This window comes from Vipera berus (assembly GCF_964194415.1).
Source record: "Vipera berus genome assembly, chromosome: 12".
Lineage (NCBI taxonomy): Eukaryota > Metazoa > Chordata > Lepidosauria > Squamata > Viperidae > Vipera > Vipera berus.
The window spans coordinates 14456085-14479974 of NC_138215.1; the positions used below are offsets into that span (position 1 = coordinate 14456085).

Here is a 23890-nt window from a genome sequence, read left to right on the forward strand (position 1 = left end):
TTTTAAAAGATTTTATAAGCCTGTGCCCTTTGGATTTTCAGAAGCACAATTTATAATTTAAAGAAAATGTTTCTTGATAAGGGAGATTTTATTTCCCCCACCTAACGTTTCCTAGAAATCTTATCCTTGTAAAATCAGGAATGTCTACAGTAAATGGGTGGGTCAACTATGTCCCATGATGATCGTTGTAACCAAGGGGAAGCAGGTGTAGAAATTAGCATGAATGTGGATTAAACACAAAAGTGAGTGACCCCTACAAAAGATGTGGTTTAGTGATACAAAGAAAACGAAATGAAGATAGAATTGAAAAGCAAATACATACAGAAAGTTGGTCAAGATGAAGGGGAAAACCAAGAATGTTAGAGGTGGCTAAACATATTGTGGCTTATTAATAAATGAGCAAACTATCTTAGGATGTTTGGGTGAACAGAAGGATACAAAGAAAAGTAGCAGATCCTTGCTTGAAGACGATGCAGTGATATTCTTTTTAATGCTCCCAACTAAATGAGAATCCCAATCAGTTTGAGACCTGATAAACTACTTGATAAATTCCAAGTTTATTGAAAACATGAACAACAGCATATGTTTCCCCCAACCCAACAACCCAACTCAAAATCAGTACAACAAGCTGCTCTTTCTAACACGTTTTTCTTTTTTTCACCAAGATAAGGTTCTAGGTTGGGCGGTTTCGAAAACCAACAGTAATCTCCTCCAGAGTCCACAACATAATGGAGAGAGACTCTAAAAATGTAGCAGAAGCATTTCCGCACACTGGTTTCGATCCTCTAGTTTGTGCAGAAGTGATTCCACTAGATTCAGAGAGTGTCGTTTGGAAGGGCTGGGACCTCACCCCTTGAAAACCTTTCGGACCTCTTCCAGTTCTTGGATGGGCTCCCATTTCTGATGGATTGTAAACAGCTGCCGCATAAGAGAAAAGATTTAAAAAGACAAAAGATTAACGAGCTTAGTGGTATTAGGGATTCCTCCCCCCCCTTCCCCAAATATCACTCATATTAGCGTTTCACATTATAGAAGAGCCAAAGTAAAATAAGATTTTTTATTCCAGCCGAGATGGCAAAATGGACTGCTTTTGATTCGAGATAACGATTTGACTGCTTTTCTTTTGACGTGGGCACCATTTTTTGGACTTTCAGCTTGAGAAAGGTGAAAATGAAGCTCTGAGATTTGATGATTAGATACATTTTCACTATAGAAAGATGGCGTATTGTTGGAGTTTAATAAATATACATTTTATTTTATGCTGTTGCCCAGTATTGATTTCAACTGGAACCTTTTAACAACACTAATCACAACTTATTGACAACCTACAATTCTAGTTATATATTAGCCAATATTATGAAGTATTAATAGCACTAAAAAGTTAATTTAGTTATCTGTTACATATCTGTATGTTTCTTACTTGTTGACTCTAGATTCTTAATAATATAGTCCAGGACTTGTTACCCTATCAAGTTCATTACCTTTTGGGGTTGGGTAGGATCCACTTTTTCCCATGGTTCAGGATTGCGCCACCTATCAATACTAAAAGCAAAATGCAGCATTTATTAAGGATGAAATAAAAATAACCTCTGGCTAATTTTAAAGCAACGCGGTGGCTCAGTGGGTTAGGACGCTGAGCTTGTTGATCAGAAGGTCGGCAGTTTGGTGGGTCGAATCCCGAGTGCCGCGTAACAGAGTGAGCGCCTGTTACTCGTCCCAGCTTCTGCCAACCTAGCAGTTCGAAAGCACGTAAAAATGCAAGTAGAAAAATAGGGACCACTACGGTGGGAAGGTAACAGCGTTCTGTGCGCCTTTGGCGTCTAGTCATGCTGGCCACATGACCACGGAGACGTCCTCGGAGAAGCGCTGGCTCTTCGGCTTTGAAACGGAGATGAGCACCGGCCCCTAGAGTCGGAAACGACTAGCACGCATGTGCGTGGGAACCTTTACCTTTTACTAAATGTCAGTTTAATAAAACTGTATTTTAGCTGTTAAAAAAAAGACAACAGCACCATCTGATTTATTCTGAAGTTAGCATCATGGACTTCCACTGACTTTACTTCAGCTGAGTAAATTTAAAACTCAGGAAAGCTACTGATTTAAGTGTCAGTGCAGGAAAACAGTTCCTTGCGAGAGTAATATGGAAAATCTGCTTATATGCTGCTCAGCTACAGAAAGCAATTTTCTTTTATAGTAATCCGATTCTTCTTTAGTTGCATAATGAGAAAGTTCCGCATCCAACTCAAGGTAAAGCATTTTAAAACCTTGTGGGTTTTAAAACCTAAACTCAGTTCTTGCTCAGCTTTATTTCTAACGTTCCACTAAAAAATAAATGAACACAGATATCAACACCCCCCAATTAAAATAGAAAACATTTTTAAATTAGAAGGAATTCTTTCAATTTCTGCATTAGAGGCTCTTTGAACTTTCCCTGAGAAAGACTCTTGTCAAAATTCCATTTCCTCCTTGAGAAAGAAAGCAAAAAGGGCGAAACATTTCTTTTCCCCAACCCTGTCTGATTTTATTCCTTGTTACACAATTTCATAATCCTGTTAGCATCGTCAGTCCTGGGGGGGAATGCTATTGTCTCTCATATCCCATTTGTCTTAGATTAAAAAAAAGCAACAAAGCAAAGAACCAGATATGAATTAAAGAGAAGAACATTTTTTTTGGAGGGGGTGACTATAAAGAAACAGGTGCTGCTTACATTATATCTGATCTTCTCAAGGCTCTTATGCCGGTGTAAACCATCCCACTCAGCGTGGTAGTCATGATCATAGCCAGAGGAATCAGCTGGAAGACACAAAGCATCAAACTACCTTTCTACTTTGGGAGAAAACAGGATTTTGTGAAGGACCTTTCTTCAACAACGTCTTTTCCCAATATTTCCTTGTCCCTGGAGGGTCTAGCAACTTCCCACCCCAGGATGCTTTGTACCTTGCTGCGCACGGACAATTTGATCCTCTGATGTGTCCAATGCCAAAGCCCAAAACTTACCCCTTTATGCTTGTTCAGATACCGGAAGATTAGCATGGTGTAAGCAGGTGCAACTCTGAGACAAGGAAAAAGAAAAAGTTCCCAAGTTACCTTGGGGAAGCATCCTTTGGGTACCACTCTGGGCAGGTGTTCCCTACTTCCTTCCAATTTACCATCCCTCCCTGGAATAAATTAAAGATCCCTCTTTTCTCCTCCATCACAACCACCTGGTTAAGTAGATCTGCAGAAAATTTCTGTGATACGCACTTCTCCTTTTATATACCGTTAACGCCCAAGGGTGCTGGATGTGTCCCAAGTCACGTAGCTCGGATGGGCAGTTCAGCCACCTACGGATGTTCTAGGAGCATTGCACAGAATGAGGGTGCTCCCTGCTGGGCATGTGAACCAACGGTCAGTGGGTTGGGTTAGTTAGATAAAGTGAGATTGTGATGATGGACTCTGGATGTAAGAGTCACTTTAGTGTAGTGATTAAGGCACCAGGATAACAACAACAACAGTAATAGTAATAGCAGCAGTAGTAGTAGTAAAATACAAAGACCTGCCAATAGAAGTAGAATGACTATGGCAAAAGAAAGCAAAGGTAGTCCCAATTGTTTGGTGTAAAAGAGCCAGTTTGGTCTAGTGCAGGGGTAGGCAACCTCGGCTCTTTTATGACTCATGGACTTCAACTCCCAGAATTCCTGAGCCAGCCGGCTCAGGAAGTCTGGGAGTTGAAGTCCATGAGTCATAAAAGAGCCGAGGTTGCCTACCCCTGGTCTAGTGGCTAAAGTACCAGGCTAGAAAATGGGAGATTGTGAATTCAAGTCTTGCCTTAGCCATGAAAGCCAGCTGGGTGACTTTGGGCCAAGCACCAGGAGAGGATGAGTTCTAGTCCTGCCTTAGCCATGAAATCCAGCTGGGTGACTTTGGGCAAGTCACTGTCTCTCAGCCCAACTCACCTCACAGCCTTGTTTTTGTGAGGAAAATAGAAGGAGTGTGTTGGATATGTTCGCAGCCTTGAGTTATTTGTAAAAAATAAAATAAAGGCAGGCTACAAATACATAAATAAAAGAGCAACAGACACCTTCGGTGCAATCCCAAAACAACTGGAGCACCACTTGAACACCATCGGCACCGACAAAATCCCCACCAGTCAATTGTAAAAGGCAGCTTTACTCGGAACTGCTTACATCCTACGATGTTACCTGTTATGCCATCAAACAACAATATCTGCTTATCTCAGGTCAGGATGAAGGACTCAATAGGTGGATAAATAGGCCAAATCCAATCTCAACATCTGGCTGACTGAGCCACCAACCGTATTTACACAATTTACACAAATAAAAGCAATTGATTAAATTTGTACTGCAAGAAGAGTTGATTTTCGGGGAGATCCATGCTCACCTTGGAGAAGGTGAGTGTTAGATGAGCTAAGGAAAGATTGTGGCTCTTATGAAGTACTTATTATTAGGTTTATTTTCAAATCCTATCTCGGGAATATCTATTGGTAGAAGCCTTCCCTTGCTAATTGCATCTAAATAAAGATACTACTGTATATCCGATGCGTAAGATGTACACCTGAGCCTGTATGGAACATGGGCAGCTGCATAAAACTTTTAAATGAGAAAATAGAGGGGGGAAAGGCCTCTCAGATCTACAAAGATGGTAGTTTTAAGGAATTACTTCAATACACAACCTCCACTGCCCTAATGTCACACTGTATTAAGAAAATGTAGAGCCAATTTTGGGGACAGTGTTATAACTTGTGAACTGCCTAGAGTCACCTAGTAGGGGATATGGGCAGCATCAAAATATAACAAACAAACAATTGGGAAAGGAAGGAGAAGACAAGGAAAAGGAGTTTCAGGCTCCTGTAAAACTGACAGAATGTTGACAGAAAACCTTCCGCATTTTCAGATGTTCAAAAAAAAAGGCTTTAAAATTTGGTTGTTAGAAAGGGCTGCATCTCTTAAGAGAAGGGTCATAGCAAATCAGGGCTAGCTGGCTGTACAAATGTATGGCAGTGAAAGCTGGACCATAAAAAAGGCTGAGCGCCGAAGAATTGAGACCTTTGAACTATGGTGCTGGAGAAGATTCCTGCGAGTCCCTTGGACTGCAAGGCAATCAAACCGGTCTGTCCTAGAGGAGATCAACCCTGACTGCTCTTTAGAAGGCCAGATCCTGAAGCTGAAACTCAAATACTTTGGCCACCTATTGAGAAGGAAGGACTCACTGGAGAAGAGCCTAATGCTGGGAAAGATTGTGGGCAAGAGAAGAAGGGGATGACAGAGAATGAGGTGGCTGGATGGAGTCACTGAAGCAGTAGGCGTGAGGCTAAATGGAGTCCAGAAGATGGTAGAGGACAGGAAGGCCTGGAGGAACGTTGTCCATGGGGTCGCGATGGATCGGACATGACTTCGCAGCTAACAACAACAAATGCAATCATAGGACAAGAAGGGCACCACTTTGGGCCTGGCCTCTGGCAGCAGAGAGGATCAGGTTTGTCCAAAGTCCTCAAACCAGTTTGCTGAACTGTGGTTTATTGCAGGCAACATAACCTATCCCTTCCCAGAACTTGGCAAAGCAGCGAAGTGCAAAATATTTGCAAGGCCGCAACCAAGTTAAGCTGCCTCCTAGTCGGGGCCTGTGTGTCTGGGCTGCAATATGGCCAAAGAAGGCCTGTCTCTTTGAAGGATGCTGGAGGGGACCCTCAGCCATGGACCAGGAAAAATGATACTGCAAGGGGGGGAGGTGGGGAGGAGGTCCCCTCTCTCACCTGTTGCCTGGTTGCAAGGGGAAGCCTGCAAGGCCCAACAAGTGGAATGAATGTACCTCCCACCCTTCCCCAGATCCATGTGCATCCTGTTTCAGTTGGATTTCCACATCCTGTTCACACAACACACTTCTCTAGTCACCTGGAACCTAGTGGTTGCATTCATATTACATGCTAAACTTAGATCTTCCCTTCCCTTCCCTTCCTTTTCGACTGCCACTTGTCTGAAATGGTATAGGGCAGGGGTAGGCAACCTTGGCTCTTTTATGACTCGTGGACTTCAACTCCCAGAATTCCTGGGTCAGCCTGGCTGGTTCAGGAATTCTGGGAGTTGAAGTCCACCAGTCATAAAAGAGCCAAGGTTGCCTACCCCTGGTATAGGGTCTCCTGCTTGAGCACGGGATTGGACTATTAGTTGATCTACAAAGTCCTTTCCAACTCTTATTATTCTATTCTATTCTTTCCCTTTCCTTCCCCTTTCCTTCCCCAAGTGCTTTTTTCTTGCTTAGCCTCCTTGCCCAGCCATGACTGGTGGGTCAGAGTTTCCTTGGCCCCCTCGGCTCCATTTTGTTGCCCACCCAGCTGGCCAAGCCCCCTTCTCACCCTGTTTCTGTCACTGTTAAGGCCTTTCTTGGTGTGGCCTGTGAGATGGAGGACAAGGAAGGCGACCTCTCACTTGTCTGTCTTGCTTTGCTAGCTTCTAGTGGAGAGATGCCTCTTCTCCCCACAAGTCAAACCCCGGAGAATGACAGGAAGAAGGCAGCAGTCTGAACACAAAGGGGGAAAGTCCGTTAGAAGCAGTTGGTTCTCCCTTCCTTCCTTCCTTCCTTCCTTCCATCCATCCATCGCAGCTCCCCCCAACTCTGTCATGAGAATATGGGGCCTACTCGTTGGGGCAGTTTTATTTTTAAATTAGCCCTAGCTAGCACATCATAGTAAATAGATGACAGTGATAAAGAACTGAAATTCTATGGCTGTAAATAATTGTGTACCATCAAGCTGCTGTTGGTTCTGTGACCGTATTGGTGAATCTGTCCCTAACTTCGCCCTTCAGATCTTTTGGTGGTGCACTGATCGCCATGGTAACTGAATCTCTCCACCTTCTTGCTGGTCATCCTCTTCTCTTTTCTTCCACATATGGCAATAACAGTTGCCTATAAACAAGGCATTTTGCCTGGCTAATCAATTACATCTTAACCGCAAAATTGATGAACTAGCTAAGAATCCCTCAAAAAGATATAAGACCTTTCATTCAGTAACTTATATTTTGTTTGGGCTTAGTATGTTGTCTGAACTCAACCATTACTGTTTGTAGATAAGCTTATAATTTAGCATGTTGTAGGGACTCAGCAAATTCTGCCTTTTTTTAATGATCCATGATTTGTTCCGAATCAAAATCTGAATGGCATTTAGAAATATTGGGTGAATAGAGAATTACCTAATCCTAAGAAATGTGAGAGTCCATTCAGTGCCTAACAATTCCCACAATACTGACGGTCACTACAGTGTTTGCCCAAGTTTGGTTCAGCACTCTGTGAACAGGATATAACCTGTGATACATAAATCATGATTTCTAGTTTAATAGGTAATGCAAACTGTCAGTATGTTTGTTGCCTGGTTTAACTTTTTATGGTTTAATACCGAACTATGAACTATAGCTTACAAGCCACCATGGCTGCATTCCATTACATGCTAAGCCAAAATATAACATTTATGCCAGCTCAAGATAAGAATCTAGTCAGTGACTTTAATAAACTTCCCTCCAGGTGTAAAGTAAGTGGTAATTCAGTCTGTCCATTCTTGACAGTGAAAAACAGGGGAATCAAATTTCAGTCGAAGAGAAGCAGTGGTGCACACATTGAATAATTCTGGAGAAGCTGGATAAAATATTTAAAATAAGTACATTCAGCCATTCAGGCTAGCCTCCCTTCATTATTCCATCCTCTTTTTTTTTACATATCTTTCAACTTATTTTTCAAGGTGAACATATCTGCGTATTGGTATACAGTCATTGTGCAAATTATATCACTGAATTCTAAATAGATTTTCATAAAGTTGCAATTCTTTGTGAGTTAATGAGGGCTTTATGGTCTCCAGGGATTTTTCAAAATGTTTATGTTTCACAGCTGTGGCTTCAACTTGGTTCTCTTGCAATGCTAGCAAAGCAGCCTAAGGGGGAAAAAACATAAAAATAGGAAAGACACTTGTTATAAATGAAATATAAGTCATCCTCATACATAAATACATATACATGTATAGGTAGTCCTTCGACTTGCTGAATCTGGCTCCCCCATTGACCTTACGTCTCAGAAGGTTGCAAAAGGGGATCACACGACCTCAATGGTTGTAAGTGTGAAAGAAGATCATAAGTCCCCTTTTCCAATGCCGTAAGTCTGGTCACTAAACGAACTGCTGTCAAGGACTACCTGTACACACAAACACACACACACACACACACACACACACACACACACAAATGACAGTTTACTAGTCTGTCCCCCACTTTCTTTGAATCTTGTCACTGAGGCATGATCAATTAGAAAGTGACTTACTTCCTTACAGAGATTTGCAAGATCAGCTCCAGAAAACATATTAGTTTGGCTTGCTATGTCCGCTAGAGAGACATCAGAGTCGACTGGAATTTTTTCCGTGCAGATTTTCAAAACTGAAAGCCTTCCCTATTTTGAAACAGCAAGAAAGAGGCAGAGTTTTGTTATTTTTATTTTGGAATAACTTTATGCAGGGGTCTGCAACCTTGACAAAATTAAGATTTGTGGACTTCAGCCATAATTCCTCAGCCAGCTATGCTGAAGTCCACAAGTCTTAAAAGTTGTCAAAGTTGCAGACCCTTGCTTTATAGGTTGTGATGTACACACTCTTAAAAGCAAAGTCCCCCCCACTCCCCCTAGTTAAAAAAGTAACTATTCATGCAGTGTTCGTTAAGCATATGGGTTGCATGGATTAGACCCAGATTACAGTGTACAAAACTATATTTTCCTTAATGATGGTCTGTTGAAAGGATGAGAGAGTCACACATCTCAGTAAGCCAAATGCCTTTGATTTGTTGTTGCTTAGTGGCTTTAGTCACTATGTTCTGTAAACTAGTGTCTATCACAGCTTATCTGATTATGTCAATCTAGCCAGTATTGACTCCAATAAGTACAATTAAATAAACCACAGTTTAAGATGATGTAGAAGCCCAGCCAGTATCTTTCAAGGGAAAGCTGTATATATATGTTTAGTATATATTCATAATTCTTATGTAACGCTGACTGAGGAATTCTGGGAGTTGAAGTCCACAAGTCACAAAAGGGCCAAGTTTGAAGACCCCTGATCTACAGTTTTATGCCATACCTTCTCATCCGGTGGTGGAACATAGATGATCTTGTCTAAGCGTCCCGGACGTAACAAGGCATCATCCAGCCGGTCTGGTCTATTTGTTGCAGCGACAACTATGACGTCTTTGTTAAAAACTTCCTGAAGTTCTAACTAGTAAGTTGAGAGAAATGAAGAACTGTTATTTATTTATTTATTTTATTACATTTATATACCACCCTTTCCCGAAGGACTCAGGACGGTTTACAGGGTGATTAAAAACAAAAATACAAAAGTTAAAAACAAATTTAAAAAAATTATATTCGTCCCTGAATAAGTAAAACCCCAGTTAAAATTAAAATTAAAATTCTCAGCCTGGGCCAGAGAGCTCGAAGAGCCAGGTCTGCAGGTCCCGGTGGAATGAACGGAGGTTGGGGGCAGTCCTAAGCTCCACTGGCAGCTGGTTCCAAAGGGCAGGCGCACCCACTGAGAAGGCCCTATCCCTGGGTGTCGTCCGCCGGCAATCTCTTACCGGTGGCACCCTGAGAAGACCCTCCCTGTGGGAGCGCGCTGGACGAAGAGAGCTTGATGCCGGCAGCAGGTGTTCCCTCAGATATCCCGGACCCAAGCCATTCAGGGCTTTATAGGTCGTCACCAGCACCTTGAATCTCACCCGGAGGGCAACCGGGAGCCAATGCAGCTCGCGGAGTAGAGGTGTTACATGGGAGTATCGGGAGACCCCCATCACAACTCGTGCTTGTGTGTTAGCCATTTAACTGCAGTATTTAAACCATTTTGCCTTTCCTTGGCTGAAGATAGCCCACAAACAATGCTTCATACTTTATTTCAGCTAAGGAAACAGAGGCAAAAAAGAAGTTTATCCTGTCCCATTCAACAGGGTATAATTATGTGATCTTTATAAAGCTTGACTTATCGAGCTCAGAATAAACATTGCTAAGTGAGACACTTGTTAAGTGAATTTTGGCCCCTTTTTATGACCTTTCTTGCCACAATTGTTAAGTGAATAATTGTAGTTGTGAAGTTAGTAACACGGCTGTTAAGTCAACCTGGCTTCCCCATTGACTTTGCTTGTCAGAAGGTCGCAAAAGGGGACCACATGGTCCCGGGACAATGCAACTGTCATAAGAACATGTCAGTTGCCAAGCATCTGAATTTTGATCACGTGACCGTGGGGATGCTGCAAGTCTGAAAAATGGTAATCGGTCACTTTTTTCCAGTCCTGTCGTAACTGCGAACAGTCGCTAAATGAACAGTTGTAAATTGAGGACCAACCTTAAGAGAGGAATTACAGAATCACCTTAAGTAAAAAATTCCAGTTGTTGTGCCTATCTGTATACCTCTTTATCACTTTCAGCTGAATCTTGATCCTCACGTTCCATCTTTGCTTTATTTCCTCTTCGCTCAGTTAATTTGACTCCGATGCCATCCAACTCATTGAGGAGGACAGAAAGAACTCTCTCCTGGACTCCACACCCAGTTTTAATTCCTGATCGGGATCCCAAGATGGCATCAATTTCATCCAGGAAAACGATGGCTGGAGTATTTGCTCTTGCCTGACGAAATACCTTGGAGGGGAAAAAAAACCAGACAGAAAAGAATCAAATAAGCAAGCCTATTAGGTTTATCAGCTGTGAAATAAACAACAAAACTACACAAAGGTAGTCCTCAAATTACAACAGTTCTTTTAGAATATTTTTTTAAATTTTAATTACATTTATATCCCGCCCTTCTCCGAAGACTCAGGGCGGCTTACAAGCTTAGCAGTAGCCTTCATTCTATGTATATGCCTGCTTATTAGGGCTTTCACACACACCCCCAAGCGGCATTATTACAAAGTCAGCTTAATTGCCCCCAACAATCTGGGTCCTCATTTTACCTACCTGGGAAGGATGGAAGGCTGAGTCAACCTTGAGCCTGGTGGGACTCGAACCTGCACTAATTGCAGGCAGCTGGTGTTACTTAAGGAGGCATTAGCCCACTGCTCCACCAAGGCTCTTGAAATGACGAAATGAAAAGCCCCCTTAGCCCATCATCATATTAGAATATGATGATGATGATAATAATAACAATAACAATAACAATAACAACAACAACAACAACAACAACAACAACAACAATAATAATAATAATAATAATAATAATAATAATAATAATAATAATAATAATAATAATTGGAAGGGACCTTGGAGGTCTTCTAGTCCAACCCCCTGCTCAGGCAGGAAACCCTATACCATTTCAGACAAATGGCTGTCCAGTCTCTTCTTAAAAACCTCCAGTGTTGGAGCATTCACCGCTTCTGGAGGCAGGTTGTTCCACTGGTTAATTGTTCCAAATGTCAGGAAATTCCTTCTTAGTTCTAGGTTGCTTCTCTCCTTGGTTAGTTTCCATCCATTATGTGACTGTTCAAAGTTACAAGGGCACTGGAAAAAGTGACTTATGACCGTTTTTCACACAACCTTTGTAGCATCCCCATGATCATGTGATCAAAATTCAGACGAATAGCCACTGACTCATATTTGTGACGGTTGCAGTGTCCCGGGGTCATGTGATCCCCTTTGGCGACCTTTTGGCCAGCAAAATCAATGAGGAAGCCAGGTCCCCTTAACAACCGTGCTAATAACTTAACAACTGCTGCGATTCACGGAACAACTGTGGCAAGGAAGATCGTAAAAGGGGTCACAACTCAAACTTAACAAATGTCTCACTTAACCACAGAAAGGTTGGACTCAGTTGTGGTCGTAAGTCGAGGACCACCTGTACTTTTCAGTCCCCGTTTGAACAAAAACCACACCTGAGACAAAATCTTCTCCGACTCTCCAACCAAAGGGGAGAAGAGATCAGCTCCGTTCACAGCCAGAAAGGAACAATGAGAGCAAGATGCGGCTGCTTTCACGAGCATCGTTTTGGCACACCCGGGTGGTCCATAGAGAAGGATGCCCTTTGGGCGGGCCAGCCCCATCCGGAAAAAGGCTTCTGGGAATTTCATTGGCCATTCGATGCTCTACAAATAATTAAAAGAACAGAACCTGCCATGAATTTCTCGTGGCGCATAATCCTGCAAGGCAAATTCACCTTCCAACCGGTTTTAGGAACAATCGACAATTACCTGGATTCACACAGATCATGATGAATCCTAAACCATGGTTTTTGGGACTGGGCTGGCGCACATCATACGGTGGCCCAGCAAGATGTGTCGAACCTCTTGTTGTTCTGAATTTTGGTCCGCTTTGTGAGCAGAACAACTTTATTTTTAAAACAAAAACTTATAACCCGATCACCCCACTTAAAAATTATTACGGCATGGACATGGGAGCAAAATTTGGACATTTGCCAACCAACTAGTATTTATGACCATGTGATCACCATCTGTGACCTTCCAACAAGAAAGATCAATGGGAGGGGCAGTTGGATTCACTTAACGGCCGTTTGATTGACTTAATTGCAGTGATTCACTTAGCAGCCATGGTGGCTTTTCCAAATGTACTAAATAAATATGAAAATCTTTTCCTGTTTGCAGACCAGCCATAATATTCTTCCTTTCAGACTCTGTAAGTCTGTAAGTCTACCTGTTTTAATTTCAATTTCACATCTTCAAGGCCACCAATCCGATCCCAAGAGACGGGCTTGAAGTCTGTTAGCCCAATTCCGCTTCGGAAAGACGATGGCTGAATCTTCTTCAGGGCCTCGTGAAAGTCTGACATCTCAATAGGGAGAATTGAATCCTGAAGACAAAAGCAGACAGATGTAGGATAATCTAATTCACTTTGAGCAACAGAAGAAAGCTACTAGCTTGCCAACGATCCCATTAACCTAGAATTAGTTGATAATCTGGGGAAATCACAGGTTTACATCTGCTTCTCCAGGAAAATAGATTCCATTCCACTGATGTAATGGAAGCTTGCGACAACATGGAAACCTGCCTTGCTAAAATCACCGGGCAAATTTCTGAGGGTTATTTACAGTAATATCATAGGGAGAAGAAAGAATGGTGGAGCTGAAAAACAAGAAAACCAGGCTAGCTACTTGTCTATGGAGATTCTCAATCATCCAGGTCATGGTTATCCCAAAGGTCCTTTTTCACAAGGCAACTAGACTTTCTTGCTTTTCTTTGAAGACATTTCGCTTCAAGAAGCGAAACCTGTTGAAAGAAAAACAAGAAAGTCCAGTTGCTTTGAGAAAAAAGCACCTTTGGGATAGACTAGACATTGTATGGAAAAAGTCAAGATAGGCTGGATTCCCCTAATATGCCATACCAGGGGTGTCAAACTGCCGGCCTGTGGGCCGGATGCAACATAGCAAAACTGCACCCACCCCATTGCCGGCAATGGAAAAATAGTTTTGATACGTCGCGACACATCACATGACGTTGCGAGTTTGACACCCTGAGCTATACCATAGAACAGGGGTCCCCAACCCCCCAGTTTACGGACCAGCACCGGTCCGTGGTATGCCAGCCAGTGTTCTGAACCAGCCTGCTACCGGCCTTGCAATAAGGCAAACCCCTGTTCAAACAGTAGAGACTGGAGAGCGTCTGAGGCTGCAAAGCGTCTGCCAAGATTTATTACACAAACAAGAAACAAAAACACTGGAACTTGAATCCTCAAACGGAAGGGTTGCTTTCAGCAACCAGCCCTTCCCCAAACACTCCTTTTATTTAGAGTTCAGGGCGTGGCCTCCCTGTGCCTCCTCCCGAGGAGTCCCACAGCCTTTCTCTGTTTGTTCCTGCTCGACTGCCTCCTGCGTCGGGCGTCCTTGAACAGGGCCAGCTGTGGGTCATCATCCTCCGCACTATCGGGCGCACGCAGCTGAGAAGAGGGCCCCGGCTGGGGGCTCTGCGAAGCCTCCAAGCCATCATCAACCAGTTCGTCTTCCACATTCTCCTCCTCCCCCTCATCTGAGTCATCCGAGACATCTGAGCCGGCTGCCGGACCCACAGGCTGGCCCTGAGTCACAACAGCCAGCCGGTCCATGCAAACAAGCAAAGCGGAATGCAGGCAGCAAGCGAAACCACGCCCCCTGCAGTCTGCGGAAAAAAACCTCTCTCCACGGAACTGGTCCCTGGTGCCTGAAATGTTGGGGACCTCTGCCATGGCACATGGTTTACAAACCACCATGGCAGGATTCACCCATTATGCCAAACCAAAACCTAATAATGCCTTTATGCAATGTATGAACACATCCTCAGTGTAAACAGTTGGGACTGCCCTTCTGAGCATCAGTAGAAGTAACCAAGGGAAGATCAGGCATTCAGTATCCTGTAGATCAGAGGTCCCCAACCTTTGGGGCATCAGGGACCGGTTCCATGGACCACAGGGTGCGTGGTTTTGTGTGCTGCCTGCATCCCTCAGATGGGGCTGTTTGTTTGTTTGTGCGGACCGGTTGCTGGCATGTTGCGGCCCGGTACTGGTCCACGGACCGGGGGTTGGGGACCCCTGCTGTAGATGAGACCAGCCATGTTGGCCAGAGTTTAGAGAGAGACTGAAATCCAACACATCTGGATATCAGCAGCTGGGAAGGCCAAGTTAATTCACAGCAGAACGATCCGGGTAGAAAAGGAAATGGGCCACACGGAGAAATGCGAAAGAGCTCCTTACTGTGCAATTACGAAACAGGGCTTGCATTGCGGCCTCTCTGCAGAGCGATGTCAGGTCGGCCCCAACAAAACCTGGTGTCATTTCTGCCAGTTCTAGCAAATTAATGTTGTCTGATACAGGCATGCCAGAAGTAATCAGCTGCAGAATAGACTTCCTTTGCTTCAGAGTTGGGCTCCCAATGATAATCTAAAGCAAGGATGGAAAACATGGGCATTTTGTTAATTCTAGCACGCACAAAGGTTTGTTAAACCAAGGGCTTAATCTGAACCAGATCTCAAAAGGCCCATGAGGATAAAGGCTGTCTCAAAACAAGAATCGATGTGCACTTCCTTTCATTATAAGCGTTGTACATATTACTCATTAAGATGGGATATCAAGTGGTACTTTCATTCAGAGTGATGGCCTCCAACAGACACAATTGGCAGCATGTCTATGGAGATGGTTGGAAACTGATCAAAGAGAGAAGCAACCTGGAATTAAGGAGAAATTTCCTGACAGTGAGGACAATCAACTAGTGGAACTCCTTGCTTCCAGAGGTTGTGGGCGCTCCTTTACTGGAGGTTTTTAAGAAGAGTCTAGGCAGTCATTTGTCTGAGATGGTATAGGTTCTCCTGCTTGAGCGGGGGGCTGGAGTAGAAGACCTCCAAGATCTTATTCTATTCTATTCTATTCTGTTCTGTTCTATTCTGCAGCTCAACTCACATGTAGCAGGCCGGTGCACGTGTACGCATGCAGCTCAGCTTGCAGAGGTTGAGCTGTGCATGGATATGCATGTGTTCTGGCCCGCCGCTCACATGGCCCAGTTCCCCTCTCCCTTCCCCAAAGTACTGTTATAACTTTGAATGATCGCTAAAGGAACTGTGGTAAATTGAGGGCTACCTGTACACAGCCTACGACTTTTTCTAACCATCTCCATGAAGCACCAACCAGTTGCCTGAAGGACTGAAGGCACGACTATCAGTTACCTCCTGATCAAATCTGCCTGGTCTCCTCAATGCAGGGTCCAGGGAATCTGGCCTGTTTGTTGCCCCTACAATGACCAGGCCATCTCTTTGGCTAAATCCATCTATAAGAGTTAGCAGCTGAGCCACCAGGCGATGCTCAGGGGCATGACCTGTAGCTCCCCGCCTGGGGCACAACGAATCCATCTCGTCAATGAAGAGGACAGTGGGCCCTTCGCTGGAGAGGTCTCTGGCTTGCTCAAAGACTCGCCGTAAGTTCTCCTCACTTTCGCCGGGCCGTGAACCATAGACAACAGGCCCATTGAGGCTCACCAGACAGGCTCCGACTTCTCCAGTCACCGCCTTAACCAGGAGTGTCTTGCCAACCCCCGGTGGGCCCACCAAAAGAACTCCCTTTGGGACCGACAGGTTTAATTTTTTGAAGCTGTTTGGAAAACGCAGGGGCAGTTCAATCATTTCTTTGAAAGCCTGGCTGGCTTCCTCCAAGCCAGCCACCTGGGGTTTTGAACCGTCCCCCATCAGCCGGCTGTATCTGTCCAAGGTGATTGTCTCCTTAATGTTGATGTTGGTTTGGGGGGTGATCAGGCCAGCTCTTTCCGGGCCAGAGGGCCCCACAGACAATATTTCGACGCACTCCACGGGGTTGCCCAGAATTGGGGGGAAAGTCACGACGTGTTGGCAGGCCACACATGCCTTCCTCAAAAGCTCTCGCACCACTTCCTGAAGCCCCGTTTCAGGAAGAGCTCTTTTTGAGGCCTGGTTTTTAAAGACGACTCGGACCATCACATGTCTGAGCTTGGGGCAGGCCACCAGCTCCAGCTGGTCCATGCTCGCGGTCTGCCTTCGCAGCTGACTCTCGGTTAATCCCCAAGTCCTGCATTTGAGGTCGAACTGCAGGTAGCCGTCAGCGGAATCGTGCCTCGGCCAGGCCGTGCACAAGCAACAGCCACCTGGCAAGGTGATCTTGATCAGAGAGCCCAGTTTAGCACCTAGCAAGGCGAACGCGGCGGGGCCAAGCCTGCACCGCTGGGTGCCCTCGTCTTCTGGATCCGGTGGAAGCAGCTTTAACAAAGCCATCTTCTGAGACAGGCACGGATCAGGTAGCAGGGCAGGTCCCTGAATAATCTGCAAAAAAAGGTAAACAATACTCCAATCAAGGAACTTCCAACCCAGACAAACAACCCAACAATAAGCAACAGCCTAAACAAGGAACCACCAAGAACACTCCCCCACAAACACTGACAGCAGGGCAAAACCACTTGTATATATACAGTATATAAAGGAAACCCGTCTTCCTTTTAACGCTGATCACGTTACCGAGTTGGGTCATGAAATGTCTGCAAGAAATTATGGCTGCGTATTAAATGTGTATGTTGCTGGCTCCCGACGACTTTAGCCCAGGGCTGTAGTCAAGACTGGAAAGATGAAAGCACAGTTTGAGGAAGGCAGAGGCTATCCACATCTGTGTTAATTAATTATATTTAGGTACATTTAGGTATATTAGGCGCTTCATACAGTATTAACCTTGTGAACTCTAAAGCTTCCTCCTTCCGTTATGTATTCAAGATGGACAGTGATTAATATTTATATGATACTTATGTGTAAGGGTGTAGGTCTATATACATATGTTGCATAGAGTATGTTTAAATGTGTGTTATGTATGTGAACACTTTGAGCGCAAGCAACTAAATTTCAGTTTTAATGTGTGCCATTGTGCCCACAGTATATAAAAAAATGACAATAAAGGTTATCCATCCATCTATCCATCTATTTGCTAGAATCCTAAATAGTAATCATTTGTTATATGGTCAGTTTTAAGTCAGAAGATAATACAATTAGATTAGATCAATGGCACTACTCCTTTGAAAAGTACTCAGATCTATGCTGCTGTAAATATAAAAGTAATCAACTATACTTGGTTACATCACTCTATTTGTGTCTGCTTGTGTATGTATAATATGGTTATAAATTATCTATCATCTATTTATTGTCTGTCTGTCTGCCTGCCTGCCTACCTACCTAGTTATCTGCAAGAAATCATTCCAGGTAGTGCCCCAGGAATAGGGCTTGGTTAAAAGGAACAAGAACACCAGCCAGGACAGAGCAGCTTTGGGGCACTTCAGCAGCAAAGTTGCATTCCTACAACAGAGTGAACTCCATCATATACTGGAATGTGTGAATGCAGGAAACTGTCTTAAGGTAGTAATAATAATAATAATAATAAAGTTGGAAGGGACCTTGGAGGTCATCTAGTCCAACCCCCTGCTCAGGCAGGAAACCTTATACCATTTCAGGCAAATGGCTGTCCAGTCTCTTCTTAAAAACCTCCAGTGTTGGAGCATTCACCACCTCTGAAGGCAGGTTGTTCCACTGGTTAATTGTTCTAACTGTTCTACACACACATACAAAACACACAACACACGGCTCTATCAATCTGTGAACCTTCTGATGCACTGGAACTACGATTCCCAGAGTTCCCAGCTCACATCAGAGGACGAATTCTAGCTAGCCTAAAAGGAAGTCAATGCATTGACTGACAGATAAACGGATACAAAGTAGCAATCTTGAATACTGACCTCATCAAAGTGCTGGCGGCGGGAGGAGAGCGAGGAGCCTCCTTCCGTCTTTGCAGACAGGACGGGAGGGAGGTTAAAAAGAAAAGAAAAGAAAAGAAAAGAAAAGAAAAACGATAAAACGCCTTGCTGCAAAAAAAGGACCGCTGGAGTTAAGGCAGTTATGCAATTGGCTAGTCCCCCTGCCCATCAATGCTTGGACCGGTCCTCGCGCTCGCTTGGTCCAATTGGAAAAGGCTCTCACCCCAAAAGGGCCGGGCAGGAAAATCGGGCTGGGGATTGGATAAAGACCTCGAATGGGCGGTGCAGAATTACAAAAAGAGAGAGAGAGAGAGAGAGAAGGGGGGGGGGGCGCGCGCTCTAATAATTGAATACAGGTGGGGCTCTCTAAGTGACGTCATCGAGGAGGAGAAGTTTGCGCGGTTTGTTTTTGTTGATGCTGAACGTTTAAAAGGATTTCCGAAATAGATTTCGCGTTGTTTGTTTTTGAGGAAACAGTTACATATTTACTGTCTCTGTCTGGGTACAGAAGTATCTTTGTCTCTGGAAAATTAACAATTTGGCCAGAGGCTGGAATTGGGCTCATAATTATATAAATTCAGGGTGTTTGTTATTTTTGCTTGTGGAAAAAAAAAGCAATACGAATAAAATGAACTGCAAATAACAGAAACATGGGAGACTAAGGGCAGAAAAAGGCCTGGTGGTCCACGGAATCTGTGCTTTGGGTTTATTTGGTTTTAATTTTATTACTTAGTTTCAACTATTATATTTTATTTTTAATAACTTGGAAAAAAAGGGTATGATGGTGCCTGTATGTTCATCTCCAGTAAAGATATGTCTTTTTTTCCCAGTAAGAGATTAGTTCCACGAATTAAAGTGAGGGGGAAAAAAGTTATATTTAGCACCCAATATGCAAAAAAAGGTAAATTGAATTTCCTGTGGTTGGATGCCAGCAAAGTGGAGAGCTGAACACTGACATACAATCAAGCGAGTTTGAAATTTTCCAACTAGAAAGTCTCATAATTCAATACTGGTGGCATAAAGAGAGGGCTTTACAATGCTAATTAAAATATTAAAATATGCTTATTTCTGTGCAAGAGGGTTTAATATTTTTACGTGTGTGAGGGGAAAAGAAATCTGTCATCCAAATCCTGGGGTGACTATGTCTTTATGTAGGGAATTGAGAAATTCTTAATGTCTTGAGCTATATGAGAGATTTTTCCTGGAAAAGTGCCTAATTTAAATATTGATTTGCATGACAATTCTGTCATTAACAAAATATTTTAACATATGGTCCACAAGTACAGATCCCTGATCCTATCTTGTTTCAGAGCTCAGTAATACTAAATACTAATCGGTTCTGCTTGTGTAGTCCTAAAAGTCTATTAAGCACTTTTATTAAGATTATTAAGCACGTTTGTTTTTGTTTTTCATCATAAACAGTACCCTGTACTTGTAAAGTCTCTGTGCATAAAGTTACGTTTCTTCCCTTCTGCTATTTGCCTTACTTGAATACACAGGAGAGCCACGGAAAATCTGTAATTTGATTTCTGATTCTTGAAAATTATTTCCCTTGCTGCTAGAATCCTAAATAGTAATAATTTGTTATATGGTCAGTTTTAAGTAAGAGGATAATATGATTAGATTAGATCAATGGCATTACTCCTTTAAAAAGTACTCAGATCTATGCTGCTGTATATATAAAATTAATCAACTATACTTGATTACATTATCCTATTTTTCTCTCTCTCTGTGTAAAATATGGTTATAAATTTATATCTATCTATCTATCTATCTATCTATCTATCTATCTATCTATCTATCTATCTATCTATCTATCTATCTCAATTGAGACTGAGACTTTCCCTCATGCCCACTAGGTAGCAGCAGAGGATCAGTGGTGATGATTTATTTTCAGAGTTAGCAAGGTTTAAGAAAATAAGTTTAATTGGGGAAGCAGATTTAAATCCAACATCGCTGCAGACTCTACACAGAGAGAATGCAGACAGGGATAGCAATATTATGTGCAGTTCTTGTGCAATTCTCTAAAGATGGCTTCAGCTTTCATTTTATTCCAGAAGTGGATAGTCTGAAACCACAGGGCCACACAAAGCCCAAAAAAAGTCTATTCAAAAGGCATTGTTGCCCAGTTGTAAATTCTAAGATGACACAAAAGGAATGTTATTAAATAAATGCAAATACAAATATTCCTAATGACATTACCATGCTCGTAATGGCACACAGTTAATTTGCTGTATTAAGTTCAGTGAAATAGAATTCCATTTCCTTTTTTCCCCCCTTTCCTTCCTTCCCTCCCTCCCTCCCTCCTTTTCTTTTTTCTTTTGGGTGTGTGCGCGTAATACTCCAAAGGCTAAATGTGGACTTTAGCCTGGAAAACATTTGCCCTAGCCTAAATGCACATGATGTGTGTCTGAAAGTTCTGCTTTAGGGGTGGTCTCTCCCCAACTAAAAATATTTTCAGAAGGAAAGAATATCAAGGAATGAAGCCAGGTGGACCTGTTGAGTCCTAACCATTAGGTGTCTCCAGATTTTACCTTAACCTGAGTGACTTCTTGCTGAACACTTCTTGACTAGTTTGGTCAAATCTTTCGTAGCTGGGAAAGGTACAGCAGCCCTGTCAGGAAAGAAGGTGACAGCCTTAACAATAGCTGTTCTTGTTTTATCTGAAGCTTTCATTTTTCTAGTTCTTTATACCCTGGGCCAGACACATGGTTTCTATGAAGCACTACTGTAAAAACAGAGGGGGTGGTCCTATTTACTCAAACGAGAAGAGTGAGTGTGCATGGTTAGCATCATAATAATCAGGGCAATGTGGAATATATATATATATATATATATATATATATATATATATATATATATATATATATATATATATATATATATATATATATATATATATACCGTGTGTGTGTGTGTGTGTGTGTGTGTGTGTGTGTGTATGTGTATATATATATATATATATATATATATATATATATATATATATATATATATATATATAATGTATGTATACACACACACACACACACACACACACACACACACAGAGACTGAATTATGTTTACTATTCATGTAGGTGTTATGCTTGTGTTTCAAGAGAGTGTGGGAAAAACGTGTGCCATCCTGGCTCTGTAAATAGAGTCTCCTTACAGACTTTGAATTTGAGCATTGGAAAGACTCTGTAGGTAGAACTATCCAACTATGCAAAATAGGGCGAAGGAAACAAGACCCTGGACATCTGGAAAAGATGCTGTTCCTCTGTCTCGGTTAACTTGCAATTCTAACAAATGCCCATTTTGCAAAATGTGAGTTGAAAATATGCACCGTGGACAATCACTACATTTCCTCCCCAGCCTTTGGAAATTAATTGTATAGTTCCATGTTTCTATGGTGGTTCATCCCCCCCCTCCCTTCCGTTCAGTCCTGTCCAGTTCTCAGAGATCGCCTGGACACTCCCAGCAGTTTTCTTGGTAAGTTTTTCTCCAGAAACAGTTTGCCATTTGCCTCCTTCCTAGGGCAGAGAGAAAGTGACTGGCTTTGTGCCTAAGGTGAGACTAGAACTCCTGGTCTCCCAGTTTCTGGCTTGACACCTCAACCATTGAATGAATGGTGATTCATAGGTCTTGGCTATTGTGGCAATGAGTATAAATTACTGGAAGATGACCGGTTTTGCATGCTGAAAGTCCCAGATTCAGCCTCTGACGTTGGAGGTAGAAATTCTAGAGAAGTTATGCTACTCAACATTATGTTAGATGAACTTATGGCTGATGGGGGTATGCAGGTTGCCCAATCCTGTTTTTGAAATGCTTTGCTTGTAATCGTCCATTTGGCATCTTCCTTTAACAGTATGTTTCTTGACTCATCCTGCTGTTAGAGAGGGTGGACTTTAACTCTTCCAACCTACTGTATCCTCTCTCTCAGTCTTTTTAAAATAATATTCCCCCTCCATAGTTCTCTAACCACACAAGACAAATTCCTTGTAAGTCTAACCACACTTGGCCAAATAAATAAAGTCTTATATTTTACAAGTAGGGTTTTTTTTAAAGGGAGAAAAAACTCAATAACTTTCTTTCTTTCTTTCTTTCTTTCTTTCTTTCTTTCTTTCTTTCTTTCTTTCTTTCTTTCTTTCTTTCTTTCTTTCTTTCTTTCTTTCTTTCTTTCTTTCTTTCTTTCTTTCTTTCTTCCTTCCTTCCTTCCTTCCTTCCTTCCTTCCTTCCTTCCTTCCTTCCTTCCTTCAGATGGAAACTTATCAAAGATAGATCCAACCTAGAATTAAGGAGAAATTTCCTGACAGTGAGAATAATTAATCAGTGGAATGGATTAATCACCCTCCTGAAGTTGAGGGTGCTCCATCACTGGAGATTTTTAAGAAGAGATTGGACAGCTATTTGTCCAGAATTGTATAAGGTCTCCTGCTTGGGCGAGGGGTTGAACTAGAAGACTTCCGACGTCCCTTCCAACTTTGTTATTCTGTATTTCATATTCTATATTCCCATCAATATTTTTATTCTTCTCCTCTGATCAATAATTAGTGAACATATACAAATGCATTTTAGCAGATTTGAATTCCTTGGGCTAATAGGTCATTCAGTTTTACCCAACCGTTGTTCTTTTCTAAATTGACAGTACTTTTCTTAATTTTTAATAATATTCTAACCTCACCAAAGTTCCTAGCAAATATTGGCTACCTTCCAGATTTGCAAATTTTAAAAACGTTGCTTGAAAATCTGAAGCCAAACATCCACCACTAGACTTGAAAATGTTTTGGCACTGCCACTTGTCCCTCTCTCCTTCTCTTTATATCTCTGATTTTCATCGTTTCCTCAGTTTTTTCTTGCAGCATTGAGGGAGGCTTCCCCCCCCTCTGTTATGGGCATGTGACTTAAAGCCTGTAAAATGAAAGCAAATAGTAAATGGCTCCTAGTTAAATAATTAAAGATGGTTTTTGCAAATAGTGGAAAGGAAACAAAGGAAATTGCTGGTTTTCGTGCTAAACTGTGGCTAGTTTTAATTGCTGAATAAACCATCTTTTTGGCACGGCTCAGGTTTCGCGAGCTAAACGAAGGCCAATCTTGGTCATTCTGGTTGCAGATGACACAGCCTGAACCTGAAATCTTGAAAATAAGATATATTTCCACTGAGCTGTGGTGTCTTCCTTACAGTAATTGCAAAAGGTCTGTTTCATATCTACAAGACATGACTCTCTCATAGCAACATTAAGATGTGCAATGATCTGCAAAGAAGATGTTTTAGATATCTTATATAAAATAAAAGGGTGTCAGTAGCTCAGAGTTGAATTGTGTAGTGCTTGGTGCTGCCTGACTTTAGTTATTTGGAGATGTTTCATTATCCAACTAGGTAACATCAGGCACACTACCATTTTAATTTTAATGCGTTTAGGATAATTTATTCCTTTCCACCTGTGACATAAACAGAATATTTATTTTAGCAGCATTTCTTCTACCAGAATGAAAGGGCCAGGTTTTATGGTATTGTGTTCTTAGTATCTATGATCTTCCTGTAATCTATCCACCTTTCTCAATTCTGCTGCCCTCCAAATATGTTGGACATCAACTCTGTTAACATTTCAGCCAATGGGAGATTCTTGAAATTAAGATCGAACGCATTTGTGAGGTACCGTATTGGGAAAGG

At 42.4% G+C, this 23890-nt stretch overlaps 2 protein-coding genes across 2 annotated transcripts; both read right to left on the bottom strand.

Annotated features, from left to right (window-relative positions):
* Positions 1-538: 538 nt before the first annotated feature.
* On the bottom strand, positions 539-6370 carry LOC308673541 (normal mucosa of esophagus-specific gene 1 protein). Its single transcript, XM_081337286.1, has 5 exons — positions 6353-6370; positions 2998-3052; positions 2708-2793; positions 1482-1542; positions 539-918 (listed from the first exon to the last, which is right to left on the bottom strand). Exons 2-5 carry the CDS (start codon positions 3031-3033, stop codon positions 847-849), a joined length of 255 nt encoding a protein of 84 aa, XP_081193412.1. The 5' UTR covers positions 3034-3052; positions 6353-6370; the 3' UTR covers positions 539-846.
* Positions 6371-7661: 1291 nt separating this feature from the next.
* On the bottom strand, positions 7662-17002 carry AFG2B (AFG2 AAA ATPase homolog B). Its single transcript, XM_081337284.1, has 8 exons — positions 15645-17002; positions 14680-14865; positions 12652-12807; positions 11877-12086; positions 10423-10650; positions 9104-9238; positions 8302-8427; positions 7662-7918 (listed from the first exon to the last, which is right to left on the bottom strand). The coding sequence occupies exons 1-8, from the start codon at positions 16716-16718 to the stop codon at positions 7775-7777; spliced, it is 2259 nt and encodes a 752-aa protein (XP_081193410.1). The 5' UTR covers positions 16719-17002; the 3' UTR covers positions 7662-7774.
* Between the last annotated feature and the right edge of the window lie 6888 nt (positions 17003-23890).

What these genes read in the sequence shown, in the direction of transcription:
- LOC308673541 (XM_081337286.1), bottom strand. Translation starts at nt 3,033, where the DNA reads ATGCTAATCTTCCGGTATCTGAACAAGCATAAAGGG. An exon ending in ATCTGAACAAGCATAAAGGG is followed by an intron (nt 2,794 to 2,997) that starts GTAAGTTTTGGG and finishes TGTGTCTTCCAG; the next exon opens with CTGATTCCTCTGGCTATGAT. An exon ending in ATCCTACCCAACCCCAAAAG is followed by an intron (nt 919 to 1,481) that starts GTAATGAACTTG and finishes CTTATGCGGCAG; the next exon opens with CTGTTTACAATCCATCAGAA.
- AFG2B (XM_081337284.1), bottom strand. Translation starts at nt 16,718, where the DNA reads ATGGCTTTGTTAAAGCTGCTTCCACCGGATCCAGAAGACGAGGGCACC. An exon ending in CCCTGTTTCGTAATTGCACA is followed by an intron (nt 12,808 to 14,679) that starts GTAAGGAGCTCT and finishes TTTTGTCTTCAG; the next exon opens with GATTCAATTCTCCCTATTGA. An exon ending in TGAAATTGAAATTAAAACAG is followed by an intron (nt 12,087 to 12,651) that starts GTAGACTTACAG and finishes AATTATTTGTAG; the next exon opens with AGCATCGAATGGCCAATGAA.